This window comes from Sarcophilus harrisii, chromosome 4 (assembly GCF_902635505.1).
Source record: "Sarcophilus harrisii chromosome 4, mSarHar1.11, whole genome shotgun sequence".
Classification (NCBI taxonomy): domain Eukaryota; kingdom Metazoa; phylum Chordata; class Mammalia; order Dasyuromorphia; family Dasyuridae; genus Sarcophilus; species Sarcophilus harrisii.
This window is the reverse complement of record NC_045429.1, coordinates 255865158-255892600: the sequence shown is the minus strand read 5'-3', so window position 1 is coordinate 255892600 and position 27443 is coordinate 255865158. Positions and strand designations below refer to the sequence as shown.

The 27443-nt window shown below is 34.2% G+C and overlaps 1 protein-coding gene across 1 annotated transcript in view; it reads left to right on the top strand.

The window, feature by feature from the left end:
• Nucleotides 1-308: 308 nt before the first annotated feature.
• Nucleotides 309-27443, top strand: part of MLIP (muscular LMNA interacting protein) — a 382597-nt gene continuing 355462 nt past the window's right edge. Inside the window, exon 1 of the mRNA XM_031964712.1 lies at nt 309-397. Within this exon, the coding sequence (XP_031820572.1) occupies nt 335-397 (63 nt within the window). The 5' untranslated portion in view covers nt 309-334. The remainder of the gene's footprint in view (nt 398-27443) is intronic.

Genomic DNA, 27443 nt, shown 5'->3' with positions numbered 1-27443 from the left:
TTGGGTCAGGTAACTTAAACTGCTAGAAAAGAATCTCCTACTGGGTAGTTGGCTTTGATACCAAACGACATTTATTATCTAAGGCCAGCTGCATGACTTCTCTTCAGTGTACTGTTTGTGAGGCTTGTACATCTATAAATGGAAACACTAGCTAACCAGAAATTATCGCCAGGGCTTTCTGATAGTGTCCTGTCTGACAACTTGAAATGTCCTGCAACATCTACTATGTAGGCACATTAAAGCATTTCTGCCTGGGTTCTGAATCTCTCTCTCTCTCTCTCAGTCTCTCTCTCTCTCTCTCTCTCTCTCTCTCTCTCTCTCTCTCTCTCTCTCCATGGATCTGGGCAATCACGAACAAACAGATTCTATAAACAAGAACTTAAAGGAGAAATTGACGGTAAGACTTCTCAAAGTTTAACTGGAAAATGCTTCTATAAACTCACTAAAAGGAAGGGCATAAAGGCTGTTGCTATAGCCTAGAACAAATTTATTACTTTGCCTCTATTTCCATGATTGATTTTTTATTTTATTTTGACTCGTCACTCACTGACCTTGAAGTTAGTGTGAATTATTTTATGGAAAGTAATTATGATGGAATTATTAGTGAAGTTTTCATGACAAAATGTGAGCAAAACTAATTCTTTGAAATGTGTCTCTTGATAGTCTTATAATCAAATCCCATTAAAAAAGTGCATCTTTTGTTTTGTTTGGGAAGTGAACTTTAATCTGGGTCTTGGAGATCTATTTTATATGCATAACATGACGGCATTTAACTCAAAATCTGATTTCATAGTCAGGTATCTGGGGGAAATTGGAAACAATTCGTAGAAAATATATGGACATGATATTCATTTTTCAAGTTAAGGAGCTTCTAAGCAAGATCTAAACTTGTTCCCACAAAGATTATTTCTTCCTTAATGTGATGGAATAGCATCTATTTTTTTTTTTTTTGTCCCGAGGGCTCAGAATGAAATGTCAAGGACTTATGACAATCACTTGCATTGATTCCCATCTAAAATGTACTGGGATTTTGAGCTGAAGTCTACTGCATATTATTGATGTGTTTTTGGAGAGTCCAAGGTGTGAACTATTAAACATTTGCAATATAAGTCTGAGGAACTGGTCAATTAATAATGATAGGTATTCAAATAGTGGAATGAAAAATATGTCCATGACAATCAGAACTTGGTTATCTGGAATCTTTAGAAGATGATTTTTTTTCCCTGAATAGCTAGATTTTCTTTTTTACTGAAAGTTTTCCCATTTAGGCATGAATGTATTTTTAAAAAATCTTGAGCCATTTGGGAGAGAAATATTTCTAAAATATTATAACGTTTATTAAAATATATTTATATTCAAACTCAAGAAAAATTTAAAATGATAGAATTATAATTTATATCTGGAAGATAACTAGAGGTCTATCTAATTCTATCCCTTCATTTTATAGAAGAGGAAAATGTTAAGAGAGTTTAAGTGATCTGCCAAAATTCAAACATGAGATTTGAATTCCAGCTCCAAATTCAGCGTGTTTTAAGATGCTAAAGATACACAAACCAAATATAGTGTAATTCCTGCCCTCAAGAAGTTCGGTCAAATATTGACTCTATTAAGTATTTTCCTAATTAGCTGTAAGCATCATAGGTCCATTGAATTGGAGCTATAAGGCACTATTAGAGTTATTTAGTACAAACTTTCCCATTTTACAGATGGGAAAACTAAAAAGAAGAAGGGTAAATGACTTGCTTGAGATCACAGAGGCATTATAATGTGCCAGGGTGATGCTTTTAGGAGCTATTGAGGTATATAGGCCTATTTTTAATATAATGATCACAAATTATAGACTCATTTCTTCATATTATTTTTGTTTCAATGTCAAGTATCAGTTTTTGTTGTCATCATTGTACATGACTATAGTCATCTATTTCTCTCTTTCTCAAGCACTATCTTTCCTTTTCATCATTCATTGTTGTCCTTCCTCCCCTAAAATATCTTGTAATTATCTTGTATATCCTGGTGACTTTGATAGAAAGGAAACTCCTTGAGACCAAGGACCACCTCATTTTTATTTTTATATCTCCAATATCCTATGTAGTGTCTAGTATATAGTAGGCCTTTAATAAAGCTTGATGATTTTTAATTAGCCTTATAATATTTGATAAGTTTAGAAACAAATAATAAGATCAAATATGGTAACAAGTCAGAATGATGTGCTCAATAAAAATACATTTTCTTTGACAGGGGCAATAAGAAAGTGTTTTCTAGGGGTTAAATCAGCATGTGGATTTTGCAATATCTATTTTGGCTTGCCTGATTTGACTTTTAGCTTCATTTTCTTATTATTGGCTATATTGTAGACACACATGTTTGCTGGATAATGAATTGTATGCAGTTAGGTGAGACCATACTACATGGCACTTTTTTCTTGATAGACATAGTGGCATGTTTTTTTTAAATTGGTACTTCATCAAATAGAATTTTTAAAAAAATGTGCTTGGAAAAAAATAAAAAATGTGCTTAGAAGCAAGTTAGAAATAATTTAGTCTAATAATATCATTTTGAAGATGAGAAAAATGAGACCAACCAAAGATAAATGAGGGATCACATTAACCCCAAGAGCTTTTGATAGTGGAAAGAGTTCTTTATTTTGTTTGTTGTTGTTGTTTTGCAAGGAAATTGGGGTTGACTTACCCAAAGTCACATAGCCAGTAAGTGTTAAACGCTTAAGGCTGCATTTGAACTCAGGTTTTTCTGATGCCAAGGCTACTGCTCTATTCACTGTGCCATCTAGCTGCCCTAAAAAGACTTCTCAATATGGAATCATATGACCTGAATTCAAACCTGCCTTAGCTACTCCCTAGTTGTAGGGCTTTGGGTAAGCCATTTAAGTTCTCTGGAGCTCAATTTCTTCACTTATAGAATGAGGAGGTTGAATTTTCAACTCTTGCCAGTTAAGTGATACAGTGGGTAATAATTGTGGGAGCTGAAGTCAAAAAGATCTGAGTTCAAATCCCCACCCAAGCAATTACTAGTGGAGTGATCCTACTTTTTAGTTTAACCTTTTCCAATGTCAATTTCTCCAATACTAAGAAAGGTAATGATAATAGCAGTTAACTTATAGGATTTTTGCAAGAGTCAAATGAGATAGCACACATATAAAACACCCTTTGAACTTGACAATGCTACATAGATGCTAACTATTACTATTATTAATAAATATGATTTTATAATATCTTAGATCTTTTCTAGCTCTAAATACTATGACCTATGATGTTAAAGACTTAAGAAATTATACAGAAGTCTTTTCTTTCAATTTTTATGCTAAGATCTCTAATAGTTGAAGACAAATGAAATCAAATTAAAGGAATGATGGTAATGATGGCCATATGAAATGAATATGATGGTCTTCAGTGTATTGCTGTCAATTTTGGTCATCATATTGGGAGTGCTGGTCACCACAGCTGCATTGATCATTCAGTTCTCTCCAACAATTACTACAATAGTTGAAATGAGTGAATCAGCTGTGTTTGTTCTGTGTGGCATAACAGCAGCAAAAATGTGCTTTTGAGAACAAAGGCTTTTTAATGGAAAGTTTTACAAATGAGTGCAGCTGCATAAAGGACAACTGAAAAAATTATTTAAAAGGAAATGGCATGTCATCATTCATTCTATTTATCAAGTATTTTAAAAGTACCTACTATGTGCAAGGCATTATGCTAGATACTGGTAATGATCTAGATCTTCTACTAGAAAGTTTATAGTCTAATAGGAGAGAAAAGACAAGTATATAATTATGTTAAAAAGATTAGTGAGTTAAGTGTCAGTTAGTTAACAACCATTTATAAGTGCTTACTATGTACCTAACACTGTGCTAAACCCTGAGAATACAAATCCAAGCCAAAAAAATCCCCCCAAAACAAAACACACAACACAAAATAAAAAACAAACAAACAAACAAACAAGAACCAGTTTCTTCTTTTAAAGAGTTTGCAATCTAATTGAAGAAAACAACATATCGGAGAAAGCTGAAAGGAAAGATATAGTTAGGAGTCTTAATGGAAAAGTCATCATCACAGCTTGTTGAGAGATGAAGAGATGGCAGGTCTGGGCACAGTACTTGAATAAAGGTTCTGGGAAGTGTCATCCAGTTGGAGGGAAAGGTCAAAGAAACTGAGGAGTTTCAGAGGTGTGAAATCTAGGGTTGAAGAGAGTTTACAGGATCAATGGTTTTCTGAGGATTGATGGAGGAATCCAGATTGAGCTTGTGAAAAATGAAGTTAAGTGAAAAGGAAAGATCCAGGTAAAGTATTAGGAGATATTTGAGGTCAGAGAGAGAATTTTCATTTTCATTTTAAAATTTATTTTTGTTTTTTAGTTGGGGAAAAGAATAATCAGCAAAGGCTCAGAAAAAAAAAAGTAGCACTTGAATTGGTTCTTGAAGGGATGAAAAAGTTTCAGTGGAGACAAAAGGACCTATTAGAAAGTGTAGTAGAATCATTGGAGAGAAAGTGGAATCATAAAGACTTGCACTACCATCTAGTCTAATCCTTTCCCAAAAGGAATTTCTATTATACAAACAGAGATTAGGAAAGAATCAAGAAAGTGACTATCACATTGAAAACAAAACAATAGGATCAGGAGAATTAGACAGATTAATTACTAGGTGAAAAAGGGAATTTCAGACTGCAGAATTTTAAAAAATGGAGCCATTTCAAAAATGGTGAGTTCTAGAGAATGATGAGCTTTTTGGTTGACTGAAATGGGATATAGAAACAGGTGATAAGCATTGAAGGATTTAGGAAGTTCAGAATATTAGGGTGTCAGAAGGGTCATGGGTAAGCCTGTTGAAGGGGATGAAGATAATGTTGGAGAAAATGCTAGAGATAAGGAAGGATTAAGAGGAAGCAAAAGGAATGGAGAACCTAAAAGGGAAGGATAATGAGTGAAGGTGGTAGATTAGGAGATTGGAAGTGATCATTAAGAGAAAGAAATATGTGCATCCCTTCTTCAGATCCTGTGAAATATAGTGAAACAAAGATTAATATTGTATGTTTAAAAGATATCTCCACAAAATGGTTAAAAATTTAAAAAAGTTATTCAAATGATTACGCTTCAGTTAGTGGAAAAATTGGAATTTATTAAAAATACCACGTTTTTCAACACTGTCAAAGAGTTACTATGTAACTTCCTAGATTTCAGCCAGAATAAAATAGCTTCAGAATTCAAATTAGCATTGAAATGCTTAAGATTAAATATTTGAAACAAACTTAAAGTTCATCTAAGTAGGACTTTAAAAATAATTTTTTATTGATATCTTGTTTTTATAAACACCCACATTTCCCACTGTATATCTTCTTCCTTTTCTTTCCCTTCCCCCCACTCCTAGCCATTTTTTGCATGACTGAAAAATTAAAACAATATAATGTTTCTTTTTTTTTTTTTTTTTTACAGAACAGTAATATTCCATAATTTTCATATACCACAATTTATTCAGCCATTCTCCAACTGATGGACATCCATTCAGTTTCCAGTTTCTAGCCACTACAAAAAGGGCTGCCACAAACATTCGTGCACATACAGGTCCTTTTCCCTTCTTTATAATCTCTTTGGGATATAATCCCAGTAGTAACATTGCTGGATCAAAGGGTATGCACAGTTTGATAACTTTTTGAGCATAGATCCAAACTACTCTCCAAAATGGTTGGATTCGTTCACAACTCCACCAACAATGAATCAATGTCCCAGTTTTCCCACATCCCCTCCAACAATCATCATTATTTTTTCCTGTCATCTTAGCCAATCTGACAGGTGTGTAGTGGTATCTTAGAGTTGTCTTAATTTGCATTTCTCTGATTAATAATGACTTGGAGCATCTTTTCATATGACTAGAAATAGTTTCAATTTCTTCATCTGAGAATTGTCTGTTCATATCCTTTGACCATTTTTCAATTGGAGAATGGCTTGATTTTTTATAAATTAGAGTTAATTCTCTATATATTTTGGAAATGAGGCCTTTATCAGAACCTTTGACTGTAAAAATATTTTCCCAGTTTATTGCTTCCCTTCTAATCTTGTCTGCATTAGTTTTGTTTGTACAAAAACTTTTCAGTTTGGTATAATCGAAATTTTCTATTTTGTGATCAGTAATGATCTCTAGTTCTGCTTTGGTCATAAAGACCTTCCCCTTCCACAGGTCTGAGAGGTAAACTATCCTATGTTCCTCTAATTTATTAATAATTTCATTCTTTATGCCTAGGTCATGAACCCATATTGACCTTATCTTGGTGTACGGTGTTAAGTATGGATCAATGCCTAGTTTCTGCCATATTAGTTTCCAATTTTCCCAGCAATTTTTATCAAACAGTAAGTCCTTATCCCAAAAGCTGGGATCTTTGGGTTTGTCAAAGACTAGGTTGCTATATTTGTTGACTGTTTTATCCCTTGAACCTAATCTATTCCACTGATCAACTAATCTATTCCTTAGCCAATACCAAATAGTTTTGGTAACTGCTGCTCTATAATATAATTTTAGATCTGGTACAGCTAAGCCACCATCATTTGATTTTTTTTTCATTAATTCCCTTGAAATTCTTGACCTTTTAAAACAATATAATGTTTCAACAAATTGTATAAACCTTCAAATTATGGACTTCTTATCAAGAAAATAAAAAAAAAAACTTTTTTTTTTCAGTCTAGAACTGTGATTTCATTGCTAGTCATAAGTTCCCTCTACCACCACAAGACTGTTGTTTAGTCACGTCCAGCTCTTTGTGACACTTGTCCTTGTTTTCTTAGCAAAGATACTGGTTTACCATTTGTTTTTATAGTGGATCTTTAAGGCAAGCAGAGTTAACTAACTTGTCCAGGATCACACAGCTTGTAAATGAAGCCATATTGATGCTAGGTATTTCTTTTCTTTTTTTAAAATTTTTTTGTTTATTATAATAACTTTTTATTGACAGAACCCATCCCAGGGTAATTTTTTTACAACATTATCCCTTGCACTCACTTTTGTTCTGATTTTCCCCCTCCCTCCCTCCATCCCCTCCCTGGCAAGCAGTCCTATATATGTTGCATATGTTGTAGTATATCCTAGATACGATATATGTGTGCAGAACCAAACAGTTTTCTTGTTGCACAGGGAGAATTGGATTCGGAAGGTAAAAATAACCTGGGAAGAAAAACAAAAATGCAAACAGTTTACATTCATTTCCCAGTGTTTTTTCTTTGGGTGTAGCTGCTTCTGTCCATCATTGATCAATTGAAACTGAATTAGGTCTCTTTGTCAAAGAAATCCACTTCCATCAGAGTACATCTTCATACAGTATCGTTGTTGACATATATAATGATCTCTTGGTTCTGCTCATTTCACTTAGCATCAGTTCATGCAAGTCTCTCCAAGCCTCTTTGCATTTATCCTGCTGGTCATTTCTTACAGAGCAATAATATTCCATAATATTCATATACTACAATTTACCCAACCATTCTCCAATTGATGAGCATCCATTCATTTTCCAGTTTCTAGCCACTACAAACAGGACTGCCATAACCATTTTGGCACATACAGGTCCCTTTCTCTTCTTTAGTATCTCCTTGGGGTATAAGCCCAGTAGTAGCACTGCTGGGTATGCACAGTTTGATAACTTTTTGGGATGCTAGGTATTTCTGATGCCAGCTCAGTACTCTGTACACCAAGACATGTAGCTGCCACATATATACCAATTATTCTAGTTCTACAGCTTAATCTTAGGGAGTTTCTTGGGTCAATGAGAAGTTGTGACTTACCTAGAATCACACAGCCAGTATCTGTCACAGATAATAATTGATCTTTGAAGAGACTTTAGTGAATATAAAGTCCAGAGGTAACAAACATGCAACTGACTTGTTAGTCCATGGTCACAACATTCCCAAGCACAGCCTGAGGCAAATTAAAATATCCTTAGTAAATAGTTAACAAAATTAATAAAAAAAATCTAATAAAATAAAATGATAATACATTTTAAATTTAAATCAGTATGCCACCAGATGGGATATATATATATAGATGTATAGATGAATGAACCTGATTTCTATTTGAGTTTGACTCTATTGATCTAGTCCAGTCCTGTCTATTGTGGATCAGGAAACTGAGTACTGAGAGGTTAAACAATTTGCTCAGTGACATACCAAAAATACTTAAAGTGAGATTTACTTCTTTATTGGTGTCTGATGTCCTATCCTGATGTCAGATATATCTGATGCCAAAGACATGTCTCTATCGACTATGGAATACTTCAGTATCATTCCTCCTCTGTTCTTCCTCCTCCTCCTATCACCACAATTACCACCATCATTACTATTACTACTACTACAGCTACTATTGCTATTTCTTGTTTAAAAAAAATTGGGGTAGCTAGTTGGTGCAGAGGATAGAGCACTAGTACTGAAGTCAAGGGGACCTGAGTTCAAATGTGACCTCAAACACTTAACACTTCCTGGCTGTTTGACTCTGGACAAGTCATTTAATCCCAACTGCCTCAGGGGAAAAAAAGATAGGAAAATAAATGTAACTATTTTATTTAAAATGAAAATTACATTCCTTCTAAGAAGGTTTTATCATGAAGATTCTCATTAGCTATGTGTGTTGTATGCATATCTATATCACTACACACACGCGCACAGACACACACACACACACACACACACACACACACACCCCGTTAATGGGAAGTATCCATGGTGTTCAGTATTGATAAATTCTCTAAAATTATTAAGATTAGTTCAGTTTTGCAAATAAGCAGGGAAGTTAGTTTGTAGAGTTTTATTAATGTACTTCTCACTTCTTTCCCTTCTAGAAGTTATTGTATGAATATAACAAGTAATAATAAAGTTTCATGTGATATATAAAGATATATAACAAAATAATAAGTAATAAAACAAATGACATCAGGATTCATTACTACTTACCTCAATATAAATTGTCACTCAACCAGGGTATGTGGGTGTTTTGCAAAGACTTGATTAATTTTTAGTTATTCGCTGAATTTCTTGCTTGATATTTAAGGATATTTCTTTTTAAAAGGACCTTGTAATACTGAATCATCATGCCCACTAATAATACGTGTTCTAAACCTTTCTACTTATGAATAGTTCCAACAAATCTGAGATCTCATCCACGCAGGCATTCCCTTCAAAAGTATGGACCAAAATTCCTTTTAGCTCTAAATTCATTGCTATACTATACCTCAGTTTGTTAATATTTTTTCTAAAATATGGTACCCAGGACAGAAGTTAGTCTATATAGTCTATAGTATATAATCTAAATAGTATATTCTTACCCTTTTCTTTTTCTTTTATTATTTTTGGTCCCATGTTTCTATTAAAACTGAATTCATTACAGACATTTCATAGTTGTATGTCCCTGGACAAGTTACTTAAATCTCAGTTTCCTTATGTATAAAATGAACTGGACAAGAAAATGGCAAATTACTCCAATATCTGGACCAAGAAAACCCCAAATAGGATCACAAAGAATCAGAGACAGTTGAACTGACTGAACAACAACAATTCAATACAATTTAACAAAAAAGTATTAAGCCCAAATAGGAAAGTCTTCTAATGCACTGAGTGCAAAATGTCTAGGAACTTAAATTCTAGAGTTTTTGTTTGTTGTCCAACAAGATATCTATTCTTCCTAATTTTATATCATCTTTAAATTAAAAAGCATGCTATTTATGTCTTTAGTCGGGTCAATGAAAAAAGTAAATAGAAGGCCAAGAAAAGAGTTTTGGGGTACTTCATTAACTATCTGTCCCTACTATTGACTTATCACACTTTCAATCTCTATTTTTTTATGAGCCACTCTATTACCACACTGCCATTTCCCTATCTCCTATACTAATTTCCTCCATCCTATACTCAATCAATTGATTTTGTGAACTCCAAGGGATGCCTTTACATCAATTCCTATCATAATAAATCTCATTAAATGTACTCCATATGCTTCCTGCTTTGTTTCCCCTCTCCTGCTTCTCAGCACACTATGAACATAGCAGATACTCAATTAATAGTTATTTAATTGATTTTTCTTTTTGCCTGTTAACTCATAACATAATGGTAGCTATGGGATTTTAAAGGGATGTTTTCTTTGTTTGGTAGCCTGGCTTTTCCCATTTCTCCAGACCAGTGAAAAGAAAGTTAAGAGAAATCATATGGTCTTTCCCTATGATCTGCCAGCATGATCGGTGTTTTGTTGCTTCCTGTTCATTTTGGGGGTAGCTTTCCTTGGCATTAACTTAGAAACTTATTACAGTGCATAATACAAAAATTTGTTTGCCTGAGGCGGGTTGAGTTGTACAGAATGTATAATGCCATGGTGCCGTGACCTTTGCATTTAATTTCAGGCTGAGTCTGTCTTGGATCTGCTTAAATTTGGTCCTGGAGACATGATAAGTTTCTCATCTTTTGCCAATTCTCAGGGATAATTGCAGTGAAATAAAATTATCTTGCTAGAAATCCAAAAAAGTCATTCAATGTAATTCAACAGATTAGAGGCAGCTATATGGCATGTGAATTGAACACTGGACCAGAAGTCAGGATCTGAGTTAAAATTTGATCTTGCACTCTAATCAGCTTTGTGATTCTGGGCAAATTGTATAACCTCTTTTTGCCTCACTTTCCCCAACTGTAAAATGGAGACAACAATATTTGTCTCCTAAGGTGTTTGTGAGACTCTTGTGTTTAGCACAGTGACTGGCACATGAATGCTATATAAATGCTTAATTCTTTCCCTATTCCCATTTATTGAGTTCTATGAAAGACAATGGGCTCTGCCCTCAACAAATTGACATTTTTCCACAAAGAAGTATAATGCATGCCTTTGTGTATTAGAATATGTACATGAGTATGGAAATATGAAGTATATACAAAGTGAATACCATTCATATGATAGCTCATTATATAAGTATATAATATATAAACATTTAATATAAATAAACTATTACATAGCTCATTTATATAACAGCTACAATTTATAGACAGATTTAAGATTTGCAAAGTGCTTTATATATATTATCTCATTTATTCCTTATAACATCCCTTGGGAGGATGAAATATCTCTCTAAAACACCACCTTCTCTCCTTTGATACTGCTACCATACTGAAGTATGTTCTCATTATCTGACACTTGGACTATTGAAATGTTGTTGTTTGTCCTTCATTCATGGTGATGCCATGACATGCAAGTGAATTAGATTTAAATGAGGGAGAGCTGTGCAAGGTCACCTGCCTTACTTTCCCATCCAGAGCTTTCTGGATCCAGTGATAAGATATAGATCAAACCAATTGTAAATGGCCCTGGATGATATGTGCTGGTAGGGCTGCCTGCTTCATTTTTCACTACTCCAATTTGTCTTCCACCAGAGCGATTTTTCTAAAGTACAAATCTAACTAATTCATACCCCTCTCCCCCAAATTTATAAGCTCTCTCTAGTGTACATAACTGAAATTTAAAAATCACCTATTTTGTGTTTAAAGTAGATCACCACCTAACTTATGATTGTTTACCTTTCTAGTCTTCTTACACCTTACTTCTCAACATATCCTATATGATCTCCTGGTTGTTCTTTGTATAAGACACTCACTCTCTAAACTTCAGGCATGTTTTCTGGTTGCATGCCACTATCAGAATCTTCTCCCTCCTCATCTCTCTCTCCTGGCTTCCTTCAGGTCTCATCAACAGTCTCTTGTACCATTAAAATAGATATATGATTTACACATAAATAGTAATACCATAAATAAATTAGGAGAGCATGGAATGATTTACCTATCAGATCTATGCATAAAGGAAGAATCTAGAACCAAACAAGATATAGGGAGCATTATAAATTGTAAAATAGATACTTTTGATTATATAAAATTAAAGTTTTCCAACAAACAAAAGCAATGCAACTAAAATAAGAACAGAAAATAGAAAACTGGGAAAAATTATAGCAAATACCTCTTAAAAAAACCTTCTAAATGAAAACTTTCCCAACTTTTACTAATTCCATGCTTTTCTTTCTTTATTTTCTATCTATTCTGATAGGAATATAGCTTGTTTGTATATATTTGTTTGCTTTTTTGTCTTCACCATTAGACCGTAAGCTCTTTTAAGGGTTAGGAATGTCTTTCACCTCTTTTTGTATCCCCATAGCTTAGTTCAATGCCTGACATATGGGAATTGCTTTATTGACTTATTGATAGTAGCATAGATAAGTAAATGTTTCAAGTAGGAGTTTCACTCAGGTCTTTATGAATTTAGGTCTAAGGCTCCATGTATTGTGCCACCAAACCACATCAAGTAATCTTAACATCTCTAAATTGAGATTTAAAATTGAGGGGATGAAGAAAGGACTCATGTAGGAAATGGTAACTGAACAGTGATTTGAGGAAAGCTTAAAGAGAAGAATAAATAGTAGCAGAATAGAACTCTTCCTGCTGAGACTTTTATAAATACCCTCAAAAGAGGGGTGTGCTAAAACCAGTTCAAACTGGCTTTTAAGGTGATGATTGTTAAAATCTCAGTGTGAATATTTACACCTCAGAAAAAAGGCAAATTCATCAAATTAGGACTTGATTTATTATTTTGTTAATGGCAAGATTTAAGAAAGTAGTGGAGAGAATGTTAATAAATCAGAGCACAATTCAAAGCATACTTTTGTATATTTTTTTTTTTCCCCAGAGAGGTGGTTAGGAAACATTTACTACTACTTAAGAGGCAGATGCTGCTTGTCTTTAGATTGAGTGACAGGTATGGATTTACCTAGGCTCTTGGTATTAAAAATTTGTTTTATGCACTCCCTCCATTTATTTGAATATAATATTTCATAAGCATGTCAGATTTCTACAGAGCTTTGCTGTTTTTGAAGGAAAAACATTACCCAATTGGATAAAGTATGTTGAATGGTTGGTCCCAAGAGCTATTCCCAGTAATCTATACAATGCTCAATGTGCAGCAAAACTATGTTAGGTAGAGCAAAGATAGTCTGGGGAGAAGTTAGAATTTCTGAATTTCCCTTTTCTATTATCTAGAAAGCACACATAACCATAGTGGGGATATAGCCCTTGGAATAGAGCACACTAATGAAAAAAAGTTTAGATTTGGAGTCAGATGATCTTGATATTTGCACAGCCTTGGACAAGTCACTTAAACTCTCCAAGACTATACTTTTCTTATTTTTAAAATTAAACACTTGGACTTGCTTGCTATGGTACTTTCCAACTCTCAGTTGAAGAGTCCATGAATTTGTATACAGGTAAGATTGGTTAAAATAAATATTAAAGACAATTTTGAACACTGAAAAAAATGTTATAAATAGAAGAGTGATGACTTGGAGAATGGAGGAAATTGTAACCAAGAGGAACAAAGTATCATAAAAGTGTAATAATAGCTTGAGGAGGGATAACTAGATAGCCCCATAGTACATAGAGTATAAGGCCTGGAGTCAGGAAGATTCATCTTCTTGAGTTCAAATCTAGTCTCAGGGACTTACTGATTGGGTGATGCTGGACAAGTCACTTAACTAAGTCTGTCTCAGTTTCCTCATCTGTAAAATGAGTTGGAGAAGGAAATAACAAACCATTCAAATATCTTTGGTAAGAAAACCCCAAACAGGATCATGGAGAGTCAGATACAACTTTTCAGTTTTTCAGCAACTGAACATCTGAACTTGAGGACATTTGTGAAGGGAACGGAAACACCTCCCATGGGAGCAACATTCCGGTATGTAGAACTTGAGGAAACAGTTTCTTATGCTGTTGGGGATGTTGTTTTGATTGTTTCCAGTTTTCCTATAATGACCTCAGTTCAGAGACAGGCTGGACTCAAAACATTCCATCTCCACAGCAGCTCTTGGCGTTTTCTCTAAAGGAATCTCCTTTAACATTAATAAATGTTATAGTTTTTAAATGTCACAATGGTGCTATTTTAAGTTATTTCTTCTTTTTCTTTACAGTGGGGAAAAAAGACAAAGGAAAGAAATGATGATATAGATCTGAATTTAGATCTTGTCTCAGATACTTACTAGCCTTGTAACTGGGCAAGTCAGTAAACCTATCCATGCCTCAGTTTCCTTATTTGTAAAATGAAGAAATTGAATTTTTTGGGCTCTAAGATTCTACCCAGATCAAAATATTCTATGAATAGGTGGAATGATCTTTTATTTATAGTATCATTGATTCCTAGTTGGTTATTTACTACATGGACAAATTTGGGCAAATAACTTAACTCCTTTAAGTCTCAGTCTGTACACATGTACAGTAAGGATAAAGGACTAGAAAGCTTAGTGTCACTAGAATTAACACTCTTGAATTGTAGTGTTGAAGAAGACTTTTGAGAATCTCTTAGATGACAAGGAAATCAAATCAATCAATATTTAAAGAAATCATTTCAGTCTATTCTTTGGAAGGAGAATACCAAAGCAGATGCTTAAATATTTTGGTCCCATAATGAAAAGAGAGGACTCATTGGAAAAGACTCTGATGGTCAGAAAGATTGAAGGCAAAAGAAGAAGGGGATAGCAGAGGATAGCAGAGATAGATTAGTATCATGGAAGCAAAGACTATGAACTTGGACAGACTTAAGAAATAGTGAAAGAAAGAAGGGTCTGGCATACTATGGTCCATGGAATCATGAAGAATTGGACATGAATGAATGAATCAACAACAAGAAAACTGCTAATGTACCTTTTAGCTTGTAGGGTGTAAGTCTGATGCCTACTGAATTCCTTTGATACCAAGCATTGCCTGTTGATGTAAAATCTGGGTGCTGACATTTTCTATTATGCTTTGCTGATGACTAAATTAAAAATGTTCTTGCTTTTCCAGACAAAATGTGATAGAACCTTCCAGTTTTATAATTGGAAATTACATTGCATTCTTTCTGTTTTACAGTGAGACAGCAAAGACTCTGTAATGGGAACAATGGTGATCATTTAAGTGGAGATGTACAAAGTAATGAGCAACACTCCCTGCTGCAAAAACCATGTTCCTAAGAGGGCTTATGCTGCACGATTTTCTAGTTCTTTGGAAAGAACTGAAAGAATAGAAAAATGTATTGGGATAATTATAATTTGAACTTTTTAAAGGACTTGGTTATTTTCCATATTCATAGGACTAAAAATTAGGAATAAAGGCATAAAGTCAATTCAATCTAAGCCAATGTACATTCTTACATTCTGGTATGTGAAGGCAGTGCTAGTCACTTAGTCATGTGACTACAAAATATAAAAAGTCCATCTCTATCTATTATATCTATCTGTCTGTTTCTATTTGTCTATGTTTATTATGTCTGTCTGTCTACCTATCTACGATCACTTACCTGGTGAAAGTATTTTTCCCAGGGTGGGCTTATCCCTTGCACTCCAGATGGGCAGATCTCTTTGATTTTGTCACATGAGAAAAACTCAAAACAGAAAGACAGATTTGTAAATGATAACAAACCAACTTCAAAGTCAAGGAGATCAGGGTTCCAGGGTCACCTCTGATAGATTCTAGTTGTTATCAGGGGAAAGTTACTTACTTCCTCAGTGATTTAGGCACCACTATAAGCCTATAAGTTTCAGAAAAGGTGCTGATTTGCATTGATAGAAGGAGTTTGCACACTTTTGGAGGTCTAGCCTCTATGCTTATATACTATGCAATTGAGAAGCAGCATGGAACAGTGCATAACATATTGTACTTGGAATCTGAATTATTTGAATTCATATCTTATTTCAGATACTTCCCTGTTTTGTAATATTGGAAGAGGCATGTAATCTCTCTAAGCCTCAGCTTTCTCAGCTGTAAAATGAGGGGGATGAGAACTGATGACTTCTAAGGTACTTTATAGCTCTAAATAGTTTTAATTCTCCCATAATTTTTTTTTTTACTCCTGACTTTCTCCCTCATGGTTTTTTAATACGTGAATCTATGAGAGTTCTCCAAATCTCTTTCCCACTTATCCCCAGGTCCTCTTTACTGTGTGATTCTATAGCAGAGTTGATAGTTCTGCCCATCTGGGGTACAATAGATAATCCCCACTCTGGGGAAATAACTTTCATGATTTTGAATCATGCCACTAGGTAAGTGACTGCAGATAGATAGATAGACAATTAGACATACATAAATATAGACAAATAAAGACAAATATAGAGACAGAATCTTTATATTTTTTAGTAGTATGTCTGTGTGCAAATTACTAAAAACTAAAGTAATTTGTAAAAATTGCTAAAAATTAAACAAACCATATGAAAAACAAAACCTTTCTATTTCTCCTTCCCTTCCCTTAAGATTTCTTTGAATAAAATTAATATTCTGAATATATTAAGAGAACTCTGGGGAAGGGATCAAGGAAAAGAAAGATGAGAAGTTGTCCTGATTTCTTCACTGGAATGTGAATCCCATTCCTAAAATGGTATGGTCATTTAAAAAGCATTGGTAATTAAAGAAACATCTGTTGATGGTGTGTATGAAAAAAGTACTTTGTCTGAATTGATTATTTGACAGAACCCATGTGATAATGAATCATGGAAGGGGAGATGGATTTAACTCTTTAGACTGAATTGTCCTTTCACAAATGACTTTTATAATGATACTATGTCTGGGGTGGGAAAATATTCTCTGTGCTCTCATAGAAATTACTATGGCTTGTAAACCATCAGGTATTCTATTTAAAGTATAGCATTCTCAGGGGGAACTGGTAAAATAGATTATAATGTTACTCATGGAATTACTGTGGGAAGTTATGGGTTGTACTTTTCTTCATGGCCTTCATAAAAAAAGGAGGTTATTTACGAAATGTTTAGAGTTTATCTGTACTTTAATTACCAGGCTGGATTTTTATATCCTGGAGCTTTCCAAACAGTAGTTCCCTCCTCTCCTCAAATATCTCATCCATTGCATGAATATTTCATCTTCACACACAGGTTTTGTCCAACTTGTTTTTGAAATAGGGCTAAGTGACCTTGTATATGTCAGAAAGAGGAGAGTCAATGACTACTTCATGTTATGAAGGACTGATGAATCTACATAGCACATTTCTTAGGAAGAGATTTTAGAAAGTTTTCTTGTTTACCACAACATAAGACACCTTTGAAATACAGAGAGGATGTAAGCATAAATTACTGTAATTAACATTCACCAGATTGTGCAAATATCTTTTAATTATAGAGAAAAATCTTATTCATTCCCATCTTGTAATTCTCTTAGGGGTTAGCTTTTAATCTGGGAATTCCTGCATGTTTTTTGCTTTCCATTTTTCTCTTGCTTCTACCTCCTCCCCCCTAACTATTCCATTTCCCCGCTTTCTTTTCCTTTCTTTTTCCCCTCTCTCCAATTGTAGTGTTTGAAGATCTCTGAAATATAAATGCTAATGCTAAAAACTTTATAATTAACTCTCAGGAATGGTTCAACGGATTCTAGCAGGTCCCCCATAACTCTATCTTCATTTCCACCATTGACACTCAACATAATGACTGTTCCTTATCTAATAAACTTTTCTTTCTCAAATTGCCTTTTTAAAAAAATTTACTGTATGATGTTGCTTCCATATAGGTAAAAATGTAAGCTTCTTGGTAGCATGAATTGTTTCTTTTGTTCTTATTGTTTTTGGTTTGATTTTTGTTATTTACATCCAGGCATAATACAACATCTTGCATATAAAGGGTGCTAGCAATGGCTTATTGAATTGAATTGAATGGTATTCTATTCAATTCAAAGATACTATTATAGTGTCTTTTTATGTAAATTTCTAAAACCTGCATGATTTACAAATTTGTATACTAGACCTTTTTTTTTTTTTCTTCATATTGATCTTATTTTGGAGATCAGTGATCATTACAATTGGCTTTGAACTTATGGAAGTCTTGGCTTGAGATAAGTACATATTGAATTTTCTGGACCAAAATATTGATCTAAACACAAATGTCAAACAAAGATAAGGTGAATACTTAACTTTTTACCTGAACTATGATGTTCAGAATGAGAGAGGTGGTAATGTCATTGCACTTTGCCTATGGGCAGACAGCTAGTATAGTAGCAAGAGTATTGCAGAGCCTAGAGTCAGGAAGACTCATTTTCCTGAGCTCAAATCAGACATTTATTATTGTTTTTCTCAGTTTCCTCATTTGTAAAATGATCAGGAGATGGAAATGGCAAACAAATTCAGTATCTTTGTCCAAAAAAATCTCCAAATGAAGAATTGGACATTCCAGAAAAATGTTTAAACAACACTAATATTATAATATTAGTGTTTATAGTTTGCTCAGAACAAACAAATTCTGTATATTGAGATCTGAATAACTCTTTATTAATTTAAAATTTATTTTGTTTTTACGTTAATAGCATTTTCAAGTACATTCTTTCTACTCAGTGGGATATTCTTTATAATAAAAAAAGAAAAAATAGCTAACATTTATATAGTATACACTATGTGTCAGGTATTATGCTAAGCACTTTGAAAATATTATCTCAATTATTCTTCACAACACTTTTGGGAGGTAGGCACTATTGTTTTCTCAGGAAACTTTAGCAAGCACACTTTGAATGACTTGCCAAGAGTTCCATAGTTAGTAAATATCTGAGGCTAGAATTTTGAGCATAAGCATCACTGATCCTAGACCCAGAATTTTATCCACTGCCTCAGCTAGCTGCTTCTAGACAGAGGAGGGGAAAAAGAGAATCTACCAAGCCAATCAACAGTTTGAGAAAATCTTATGGTATTTGCAAAGAACTATGGAAAAGAAGCTTTGCTTTATTAGAAGCTAATTGGAGGAAATGGAATCTTTTTGAGTGAAGAGTTGGATGGACTTATCTGTTTTGATTACGAAGTCAGCTTGAAGAGTTTTGCAGTTCTCTGGCTGAAAGGAATTCCTTATAATTGGATAAAAATGTTTTATATATACACACATATATAACTATATCTATACATACATATAAATATGTATGTATATATATATATATTTTAAAAGAGCATAATACTTCCTCAGCACCCTGTTAAGAGTGGCTATAAGCTAAAAGAGCTTGTCATTGCTTCAATTTGACCAAAGAGGAATGGTTTGATCTAGCAGGATGGGGTTGAGGATCAGAAGAGAAACACTTAATAGAGAAAACTTCATGTTTATGAGATTTGGGAATAGGGGGAGAGATTCCCTCTGTTTGGAGATGCAGGTCCAATGTGAAAGAATTTGCAAACCTGAAATCTGTGTGGCAAAAAGGGAATTTTATTGTTCACTAAGATGGAAGTTTTCTTAGTAGGCAAAACTCCTCATTAGGAGTTGGCAGAGATGGATGACAAATCATGATTATATGGGTGGCCTGGGGCTAGGAGATATCTGGGCTACTCAATAGAGGACCATCAGACAAAGATCTCCACTTAAATAACTGGAAGCCTGAACAACTGAGAGTTGTTTGTGGAAATTCAATGGAGGGTGATTGACCAAGATTTTCAATTGAAAAACTGGGAGTTTGCAGGGTTTCCCCAGGGTCTGGGAATTCCCCAAAGAGGTCCAGTTTTCTGGCTCCCCAAAATATCTCAGTTTACATCATTTTCTCCCTTTAAACAGTCCAGGAACCAAAATGATGAGGTGTAAATGATGAGGTTAGTAGTAGTTGTGATGAGGTGTGAGAATGGGGTGGGGAATCCCCTTTGGTCGGGGCAGGTCCAATGTGAAAGAATTCACAAACCCAAAATCTGTGCTGCAAAAAGCAATTTTTGTTGACACTGAGAAGCCAGCCTGTTAGGAAGACATATTTATCAGTGGGCAAAAAGGTCCTGTTAGGAAGATAACTGGTCTTTACCAGCGGACAAAAGTCCTGGCAGGGCAGTTTGTCAAGAAGAGAGCTTCCTTGGCAGGCATAATCCTGTTTAGGATTTCTGTGAAGACTTGGGGTTCAGAATTGTCTTTTATTAGCCATCTAAAGCTTGGGCTTCAATTCAAAATTGAATGACAACTCAATGTGGTCAATGCCTGGGGCCTAGATCTTAAACTGAAAAGAGATCATTTATCTTACTGGGAGTAGTTCTGGACTAATCTTCAACTCAATAGAGGGTGCAATCAAAACCTTGGCTACATCTCCAACTACATCTCCATCCACCTGGATGTTTTCTGGGAAATGTATGCTTTTCCCAGGAGAGAGCTTGAGACCCCAAATTACCCTTCTTTTATAGATTAAAGGGGACACAGTTTCAGGGCCCCACCTCACACAATTTAAATCAATGTGGTCCAGTTTGTTCCTGGAGAGACCAAAAATATTAGGTTCTGAAGTCCAGAATTGATAGTTGCTCTAGGCTCTTAAATTTTTTTCCATTCATATGCTTGCTTGTTAGATTTCTATATAGGTATATAGATAGAAAGATAGACAAACATAAACATAGGCACATAGAGACACAGAGAGATAAATAGAGATAGAATCTTTATATTTTTTAGTTGTGTGTCTGAGTTTGACCAAGATTTATGAGTGGATTGTGATACTTTGATTATTCTTTTTTTTTGCCTTCTATTGAACAAAAGTCATGGTCATTTCTGTTTTTGCTTCCTGTTAATTAAATATGATTATTACTGATTTTGCCATGCCAATATTTATAGTTTAAAGGTGTCATGATGACTAATTCTGTAGTATCCCAGGGAGTCTTGGGAACTACAGTAGTGAGTACAAGTAATAAATAATCCCCCTAGACAGGTTTACTCCTAAAAGAGAGAATAATGAGTTGTAGCCATGTGATAATGCCTGTAGATAGTCCCTTCACTCTAAGAAAAAATAATCTTTACCTGCTGGTGAGGGCAGGTTGAGGTTCAATGAGCTAGTCTAGAGAGAGAGAGAGAGAGAAGGAAATAGGTGTCTAGTTGGATACCATGCCTACAGGCAATTTGAGTGGGTGGCATCTGTGCCACACCCTGACAGCATTAGACATGTTAATGAGTCAGGCTTTTTTTTTTTTTTTAAATAAGAAGAATGGCTAAAAAATGGAAGAACACACTCCTGATAATTCAAAAGGTTTCAAGAATAATTATATTTTACTTTGTTAGGTATCAGAGTGTAGTGAGAACAGAGAAAGTGGGAAGAAGCTGGTGATCCTGGGAACTCATCTCTTTATTCAGTATGCTTTTGCTACCACCTGCAATCAGGCACACCAGCAGGGTTTTAATAAATTTAGAGGGGAAAAAAAAAATCTAGGACATCATTCTTACTGAAGCACTTATGTACAGTTCTATTTTTAACATCAAGCCAAGAATTTAATATCTAGTCTATAATATTTAGCCTAATATCTAGTTTATAATATGCTATATTTTAAAAATATTTTTAATAATTTTGAACAAGTTTATCTCCACTCAGTTTAATGTGCTTTCTTCTACACTTAGATCAAATGTTTATTTTGTGTTTATTTTTACACCCCCCCCCCCCCCCCCCAATGAAATCATTGTCTAGTATATATAGAGCTCAGGACTTAGGATTTGGAAGGTCTGAGTGCAAATTTGACCTCAGATATTTGCTAATTGTGTGTCTCTAGAAAAGTCACTTATTTTCTGTTTCAATTTTTCTTATCTATGGAAATGGACAGTACAGTAGCATTTACCTCACAAAACTGTTGTAATGATAAAATGAGATAATATTTGTAATGGAATTAAAAAAAAACATAAAGTGTTAAATAGATGCTATTATAACAATTTTCCTTCTTTTGCAATAGGTTTATGATTTCTCTGGCATAGGAAAAACCAGTTAAGAAATTGTCTTCTGACCAATGCAGGTCAACAGCTTCTTGTGATACTGGGTTAAGTGACTTGTCCAGTGTCATTTATGTTCATACTTAGGATTTTCTGGCTCTGAGGCTGGGTCTCGTCCTCTCTCCTAGACCATGCTACTTCTCTATATTGATTCAATAATCTAAATGTTTACTTCAGTGGTCCTTTATTACTCTTTGCACCAAAAGCACTAAATTCAGCATATTTACTGAATAGTAACCAAATTACAAGTACTACAAACTATGAGTAATACCTTTGCTTGTATTCTTCTAAATTCACTCAGTCTTCCATTGAAAACAAATTTCTTTTAAACAGAGAAACACATTTTGATAAGTTATGTTGACTTTCCATTTGAAAACAGATGAAGTGTACCTAGTTGATAATTTTCACATCACTTAAAAAGAACAGCCTTATCAAAATCTCTGGTATTGTTGAGCTATATTTATTGTCTGATGGTTGTCACATGACCTTAGAAGCAAAAGCAGAAGTAATGGGGAGGGGTGATTGGGTTTAATTTCATTCTGATAAATGCGAAATTTTATCTTCATATCTCTATTAAGTGTGACAGCATAGGTGATTAATCCAGTATTATGCTGCCTTTCTGAAATATGAATAAAACACCTCTCTTATCCCCAACTTCCAGACTATATTTAAGTAAAAGACTGAAAGAGTAATGGCTTAAAGAACATTTATTAATAAATCAGATGTGGACAAATCTGTGACTCCTGGTATGAATGATAAAATGGTATTGGGGTGCTCATAAAAGAACATGAAGATGAAAACTCTTTCTATTTTGAAAATACTCTATACTTTCAGCATGTGCACACACACATCAACACACACACACACACACACACACACACACACACCACATGTGCTCTTCTCAGAAGCCTGCTAAAAGAGGTGTAGTTTATTTTCCCAATGTGTCATTATCAAAATAGTTCTTTAGTTAATAGTGTAATCAAACAAGTATATATTTCCAAGGATTCTTGAACTCAGATCTTGATGTCATCTGCTTGAACTTGTCTGCAATAAGAAAAAAAAAAAAAACAGTCTAACTTGTGGGCCCTATCTATATGCAAGAGGATGAAAGGAAGTGCATGTTTTATGGCTTTCAAAGTAATTTTTTTTAAACTCTCATTTCCCTGATGAAATGTTTCATCCATTTTTACTACAGGAAGGATTCCTGAAAAATGCAGAGTTACTGTATTCATTATGGGAAGTGTTTCTATCCTGATAAATCATTACAAGTTCCATTTACAGATCCATTTGATCTTTTACCAAAGAGTAGATCTTTATTGAATATGATGTGAGAAATTCTCTGCAAATTTATTAGAATTCCACTAGAAGTTAGTATGCCTTTGAAGGAAAACTTAGGTGGCTTCAGCTGGTTTGTAGTTTAATTTAATTAAGAAGCTGAAAAAATATACGTACAGCAAATTTCCTTCCCAAATGAAGTGTTGGTTGTTGAGAAAGATAACATGGCAAATGCATTTATACTACAGAACTTTGAGGACAGCTAGGTGGCCCAGTGGAGTCAGGGCTAAGCTTGGAGTCAGGAAAATGAGTCTTCCTGACTTCAAATCTGGCCACAGACACTTAGTAGTGATATGATCTGAGCAAGCCACTTAACCTTGTTTATCTCAGTTTCCTCATCTTATAAAATGAGATGGAGAAGGAAATGACAAACCATTCTGGTATCTTTGCCAAGAAAATCCCAAGTGGGGTCACCAAGAGTAATACATTATTGAAAAATGGACTGACTGAGAAAATTTTAACATACATATTATTATTTCCTCATGTATCCTAATTTTATATTTCTTTAATTTATTAATTTCCCATGACCTATTCCAACCCACCACAACTACACAAAGAGACGGTCATTTTAAAATGTATTTCTTAAGTGCTTACTATATGCCAGGCACCATGTTAAGTGATGAGGATAGAAATTAAGACAAAAATATGGTTCTAGCCCTCAAGGAATTCACATTCTAATGAGATGAACAAATGGCAAAAACAAACAAACAAAAAAACCCAAAACAAACAAACAAAAAAAACCCTATATGCATACAAAATATGTACAGCATTTAGTTCAGTTGTTTTTGAGTAATGCCTGACTCTTTGAGATCCTGTTTGGCGTTTTCCTGGCAGAGACTGGAATGGTGTCATTTTTTTTCTCTACCTCATTTTAAGGATGAAAAAACTGAGGCAAAAAGGATTAAGTGATTTACTCAAAGTCACACAGTTAGTAAGTATCTGAGGCCAGATTTGAACTCAATAAAAGTCTTCCTGACTCCAGTCCTGGAGGTCTTATACATTGTCCCACCCAGCTGTTTTATATATAATATAAATGGAAGATCATCTTGGATGAAAATAAGAAACAGTGTGCAGTGGGGGTCATAGAAAAGATCTCACAGGAGGTGAGATTTAAGTTGAGTTTTAAAGGAAGGGATGCTAGGAGGCAGAGATGATAAGGGATAGTATTTGAGGTATAAGGGATAGCCAATGAAAAAAATACTCTCCAGATGACTGTCTTGTGTCAATAATAGCAAGAAGGTTATTGTCACTGGACCACAAAGGGAGAAGATGACATGGAAGAAGAGTGAAAAGATTAGAAGGGATCAGAATATGAAAACTTTCAAAAACCAAACAGGGAATTTTATATTTGATATGGTGCTAGATTAAGATTCAGGATTAAAATTCCTATTCTTCTGACACCAGCTGTGTGACCATGGGCAAACCACTTAACCATTCTCTTCCACAGTGTATACCATTCACCATAATTTGTTATAAGCAAAGTGTACATGAGCTAGTCCACACTTTTCTAATCTTTATAGAAAATAAGTATTTCCATTAATTGCCAAAAATTGACATAGAAGGTTTAAGTGGGTTTATTTTGACGTTCTGTGTAGCTTTGTGGGGAATTTGTTTAAAAAAAGTATCACTATGTGATGACATTTTATGAACTTTAAAGTCCTCTTATCTGAAAATCATGCTGGGAACTGCCATTTAAAAGCAAACAAAAATAGAACAATCCAAAGGGGATAAATAATTGCTTTTTAAAAGAAGGATCTTATTGAAACATGGCAATAGTATCATCTGATTTTATTAGAGATTGTCAATCTAAATGAAATGCATTTGGTATAGTGTGAGGATGGCTGATTGCTCTCTCTCCTTCCTCACTGGTTTTATGATAGTATTGACCACTGAAGGAAAAGTAAATGGACATTGAAGTTGAGCATGAATTCTGAAGCCAAAGCAAATTTTCTCCATTATATATCTTTCTAATGTTGCTGTTCAGTCATTTTTTAGTTGTGTCTGACTTTAAATGAACCAGTTCTTGTTGTTTATTTAGTCATTTCACTTGTGTCTGACTTTTTTTGTGACCCTATTTAGAGTTTTCTTGGCCAACATACTGGAATAGTTCATTCCTCCAATCATTTCTTTCTCCAACTCATTTTTTTCAAGTAAGGAACTGAGGGTTAAGTGACTTGTGCAGTGTCACAAAGCTAGTGTCTGAAGGCAGATTTGAACTCATAAAGATGAGTCTTTCTTACTCCAGGCCTAGCCTTCAATCTCCCACACTATCTGGCTGTCTCACATCACCAGTTTCACATAAGCAATAAGATGTTTTCTTGGCTTTATAGGACAAAATAATAATGACTTAAGAGAAACACAAGGGTCACTCATATTGACTTATTTCAGTGAGAAAGTGTTATTTGGAATGTGGGAATCTTTTTTTTTTTATTCTTGCTTTCATATCTGACATTATCTCTGAATTTCTTTCTTAAAATGATGATAAAGATAGGTGTTTGAGGATTCCGCAAAAATGGAAATCACTTTGTGAAGAGTTGCATTTGTATGCTATATATTTATTGAGCTGGTCTGTTGCTAACTGAATTCTTCAGCTATGCTCAAATGTTAGATATCTTTAGCCCAAAGCCAGGCAAAACTCTAGAATGTTGTCAGTCACTTCCTGCTCACTAGAGAATTTAAAAATAAGACAGTCCCAACTCAGCAACTAGCAACTTCTGTTATGAAAAGGACTTTCAATTAGTCCTAAAGAGATGCTGCCAACTAGACAGCTAGTGGCAATATTGACTTCAATGTTGGGAAGTGGTGTGGTTGACATATAGTCTAAATCTGTGAGCCAAAAGGGATAGTTTAGTTATCTACTCATACTCCTTCTTTTAAAGAAGTTAAGTGAATTGCTTAAGATCATGTTAATGGTGAATGAGGACTAGAGCCTGATCTCTTAACTCTCCAGCCCAGTACTTTTTATATTATTAGATGGCATCTCTAAACTCTCTGTCTTTATCAGTATATTTCCATTTATTTAACCTTCATGTACTTGGTACTTAGTAGAGATGCAAAACAATTAAAAAATTAGAAAGCTATCTGTGAGAAATATTTGAATTTAATCACTTGTATGATGATTGTTTTGTAACCTCAGTATCAAACACTGTGTTACACACTCATCACATAATGAATGCTTGTTTGGTTGATTGGGTATAGCTTTAGAACTTCAGGAGTTAAACTTCTTATCTGTGATTATTCTTGAAATTCATATATCTACTCTTATAGGCAGTAGCAGAAAGTTTCAGCAACAAAGAGCTTTTTCTGGAGGTGGCTGGATAAAGGTTGTCCAATATACTTGGACTCCAGTTCAATCAGTGTATCCATAGCACAATCTATTTTTAAGAATAAGAATGGACCTGTTTATTAGTGATTTGAACATTTGATTATTTAGTACATAATTTAAACTTAATAAAATCATCTTCATAGAAAACATAAAAAAACCCCTCATATATATGTTTCTATAGAAATAGCTTTCCTATTTCTATAACAATTTCTTTGCATTTCTAGTCCAGTTCAGTGTCCCAAGGTAGAAAGTTGATATGGTAATTGAAATTATTCCTAAATTCCTCTTTGTGGACTTCCTTTGTTTCTTAACTTCTGCCAACCCTTGATCATTTTGACACAGTAAATATCTGCCAATAGGAGTCATAAATATAATTTGACAACTTTATCCAAATATTGAATGTTTTCCTTGTACTTTGATTTCCAAGAGATCAAGGATGCCACACTACATAGCTAGCTTTATATTTGTATTCAATGGCTAAGTTCATTATTTTAAGCTGATTTAGATGGTTGCTACAGCAACTGCACTCAAGATTCAGAAAGAAGGATTCCCTTATCCCACTCCTTACTATTAGTCTCCTCAGTAAGTCTATTTGAACATTCAGACTATGCATGGAATAAAGATGTTTATGAGTTTCCTTAAATAATTCCCAGAGTGTGAAAGAATTTTCCAGAGTTTTTAACACAGCAAAATCCCCTGTTATAGGCAGTAATCAGATTAAAATATAGTTGGGAATTTTTTTTAACAGAATAAAAATACAACACTGATAATGTTAATTTGTGTTTTTCAAAGTCAATATGCAGCCTAGAGAGATTCATTTCTATTTAAGTTTGATACTCTTGTAACCCAGACAAATTTATAATACAGTAGCTTTAATGTAGTCATTTAAAATCCATAAACCTTCCTCTCATTTCCTCTGGATCTTCTTGGGTGATTGGAGTAGTTATCTCTGAAGAAAAAGAAGGACCTTAGTTTATGTGATAATGCAAATGGCTGATAAAGTGTACTCTTCTTCTCATGGGATATCTGTATTTTGAAGAAAGATTTCAGGAAGAAGGCAATGCTTT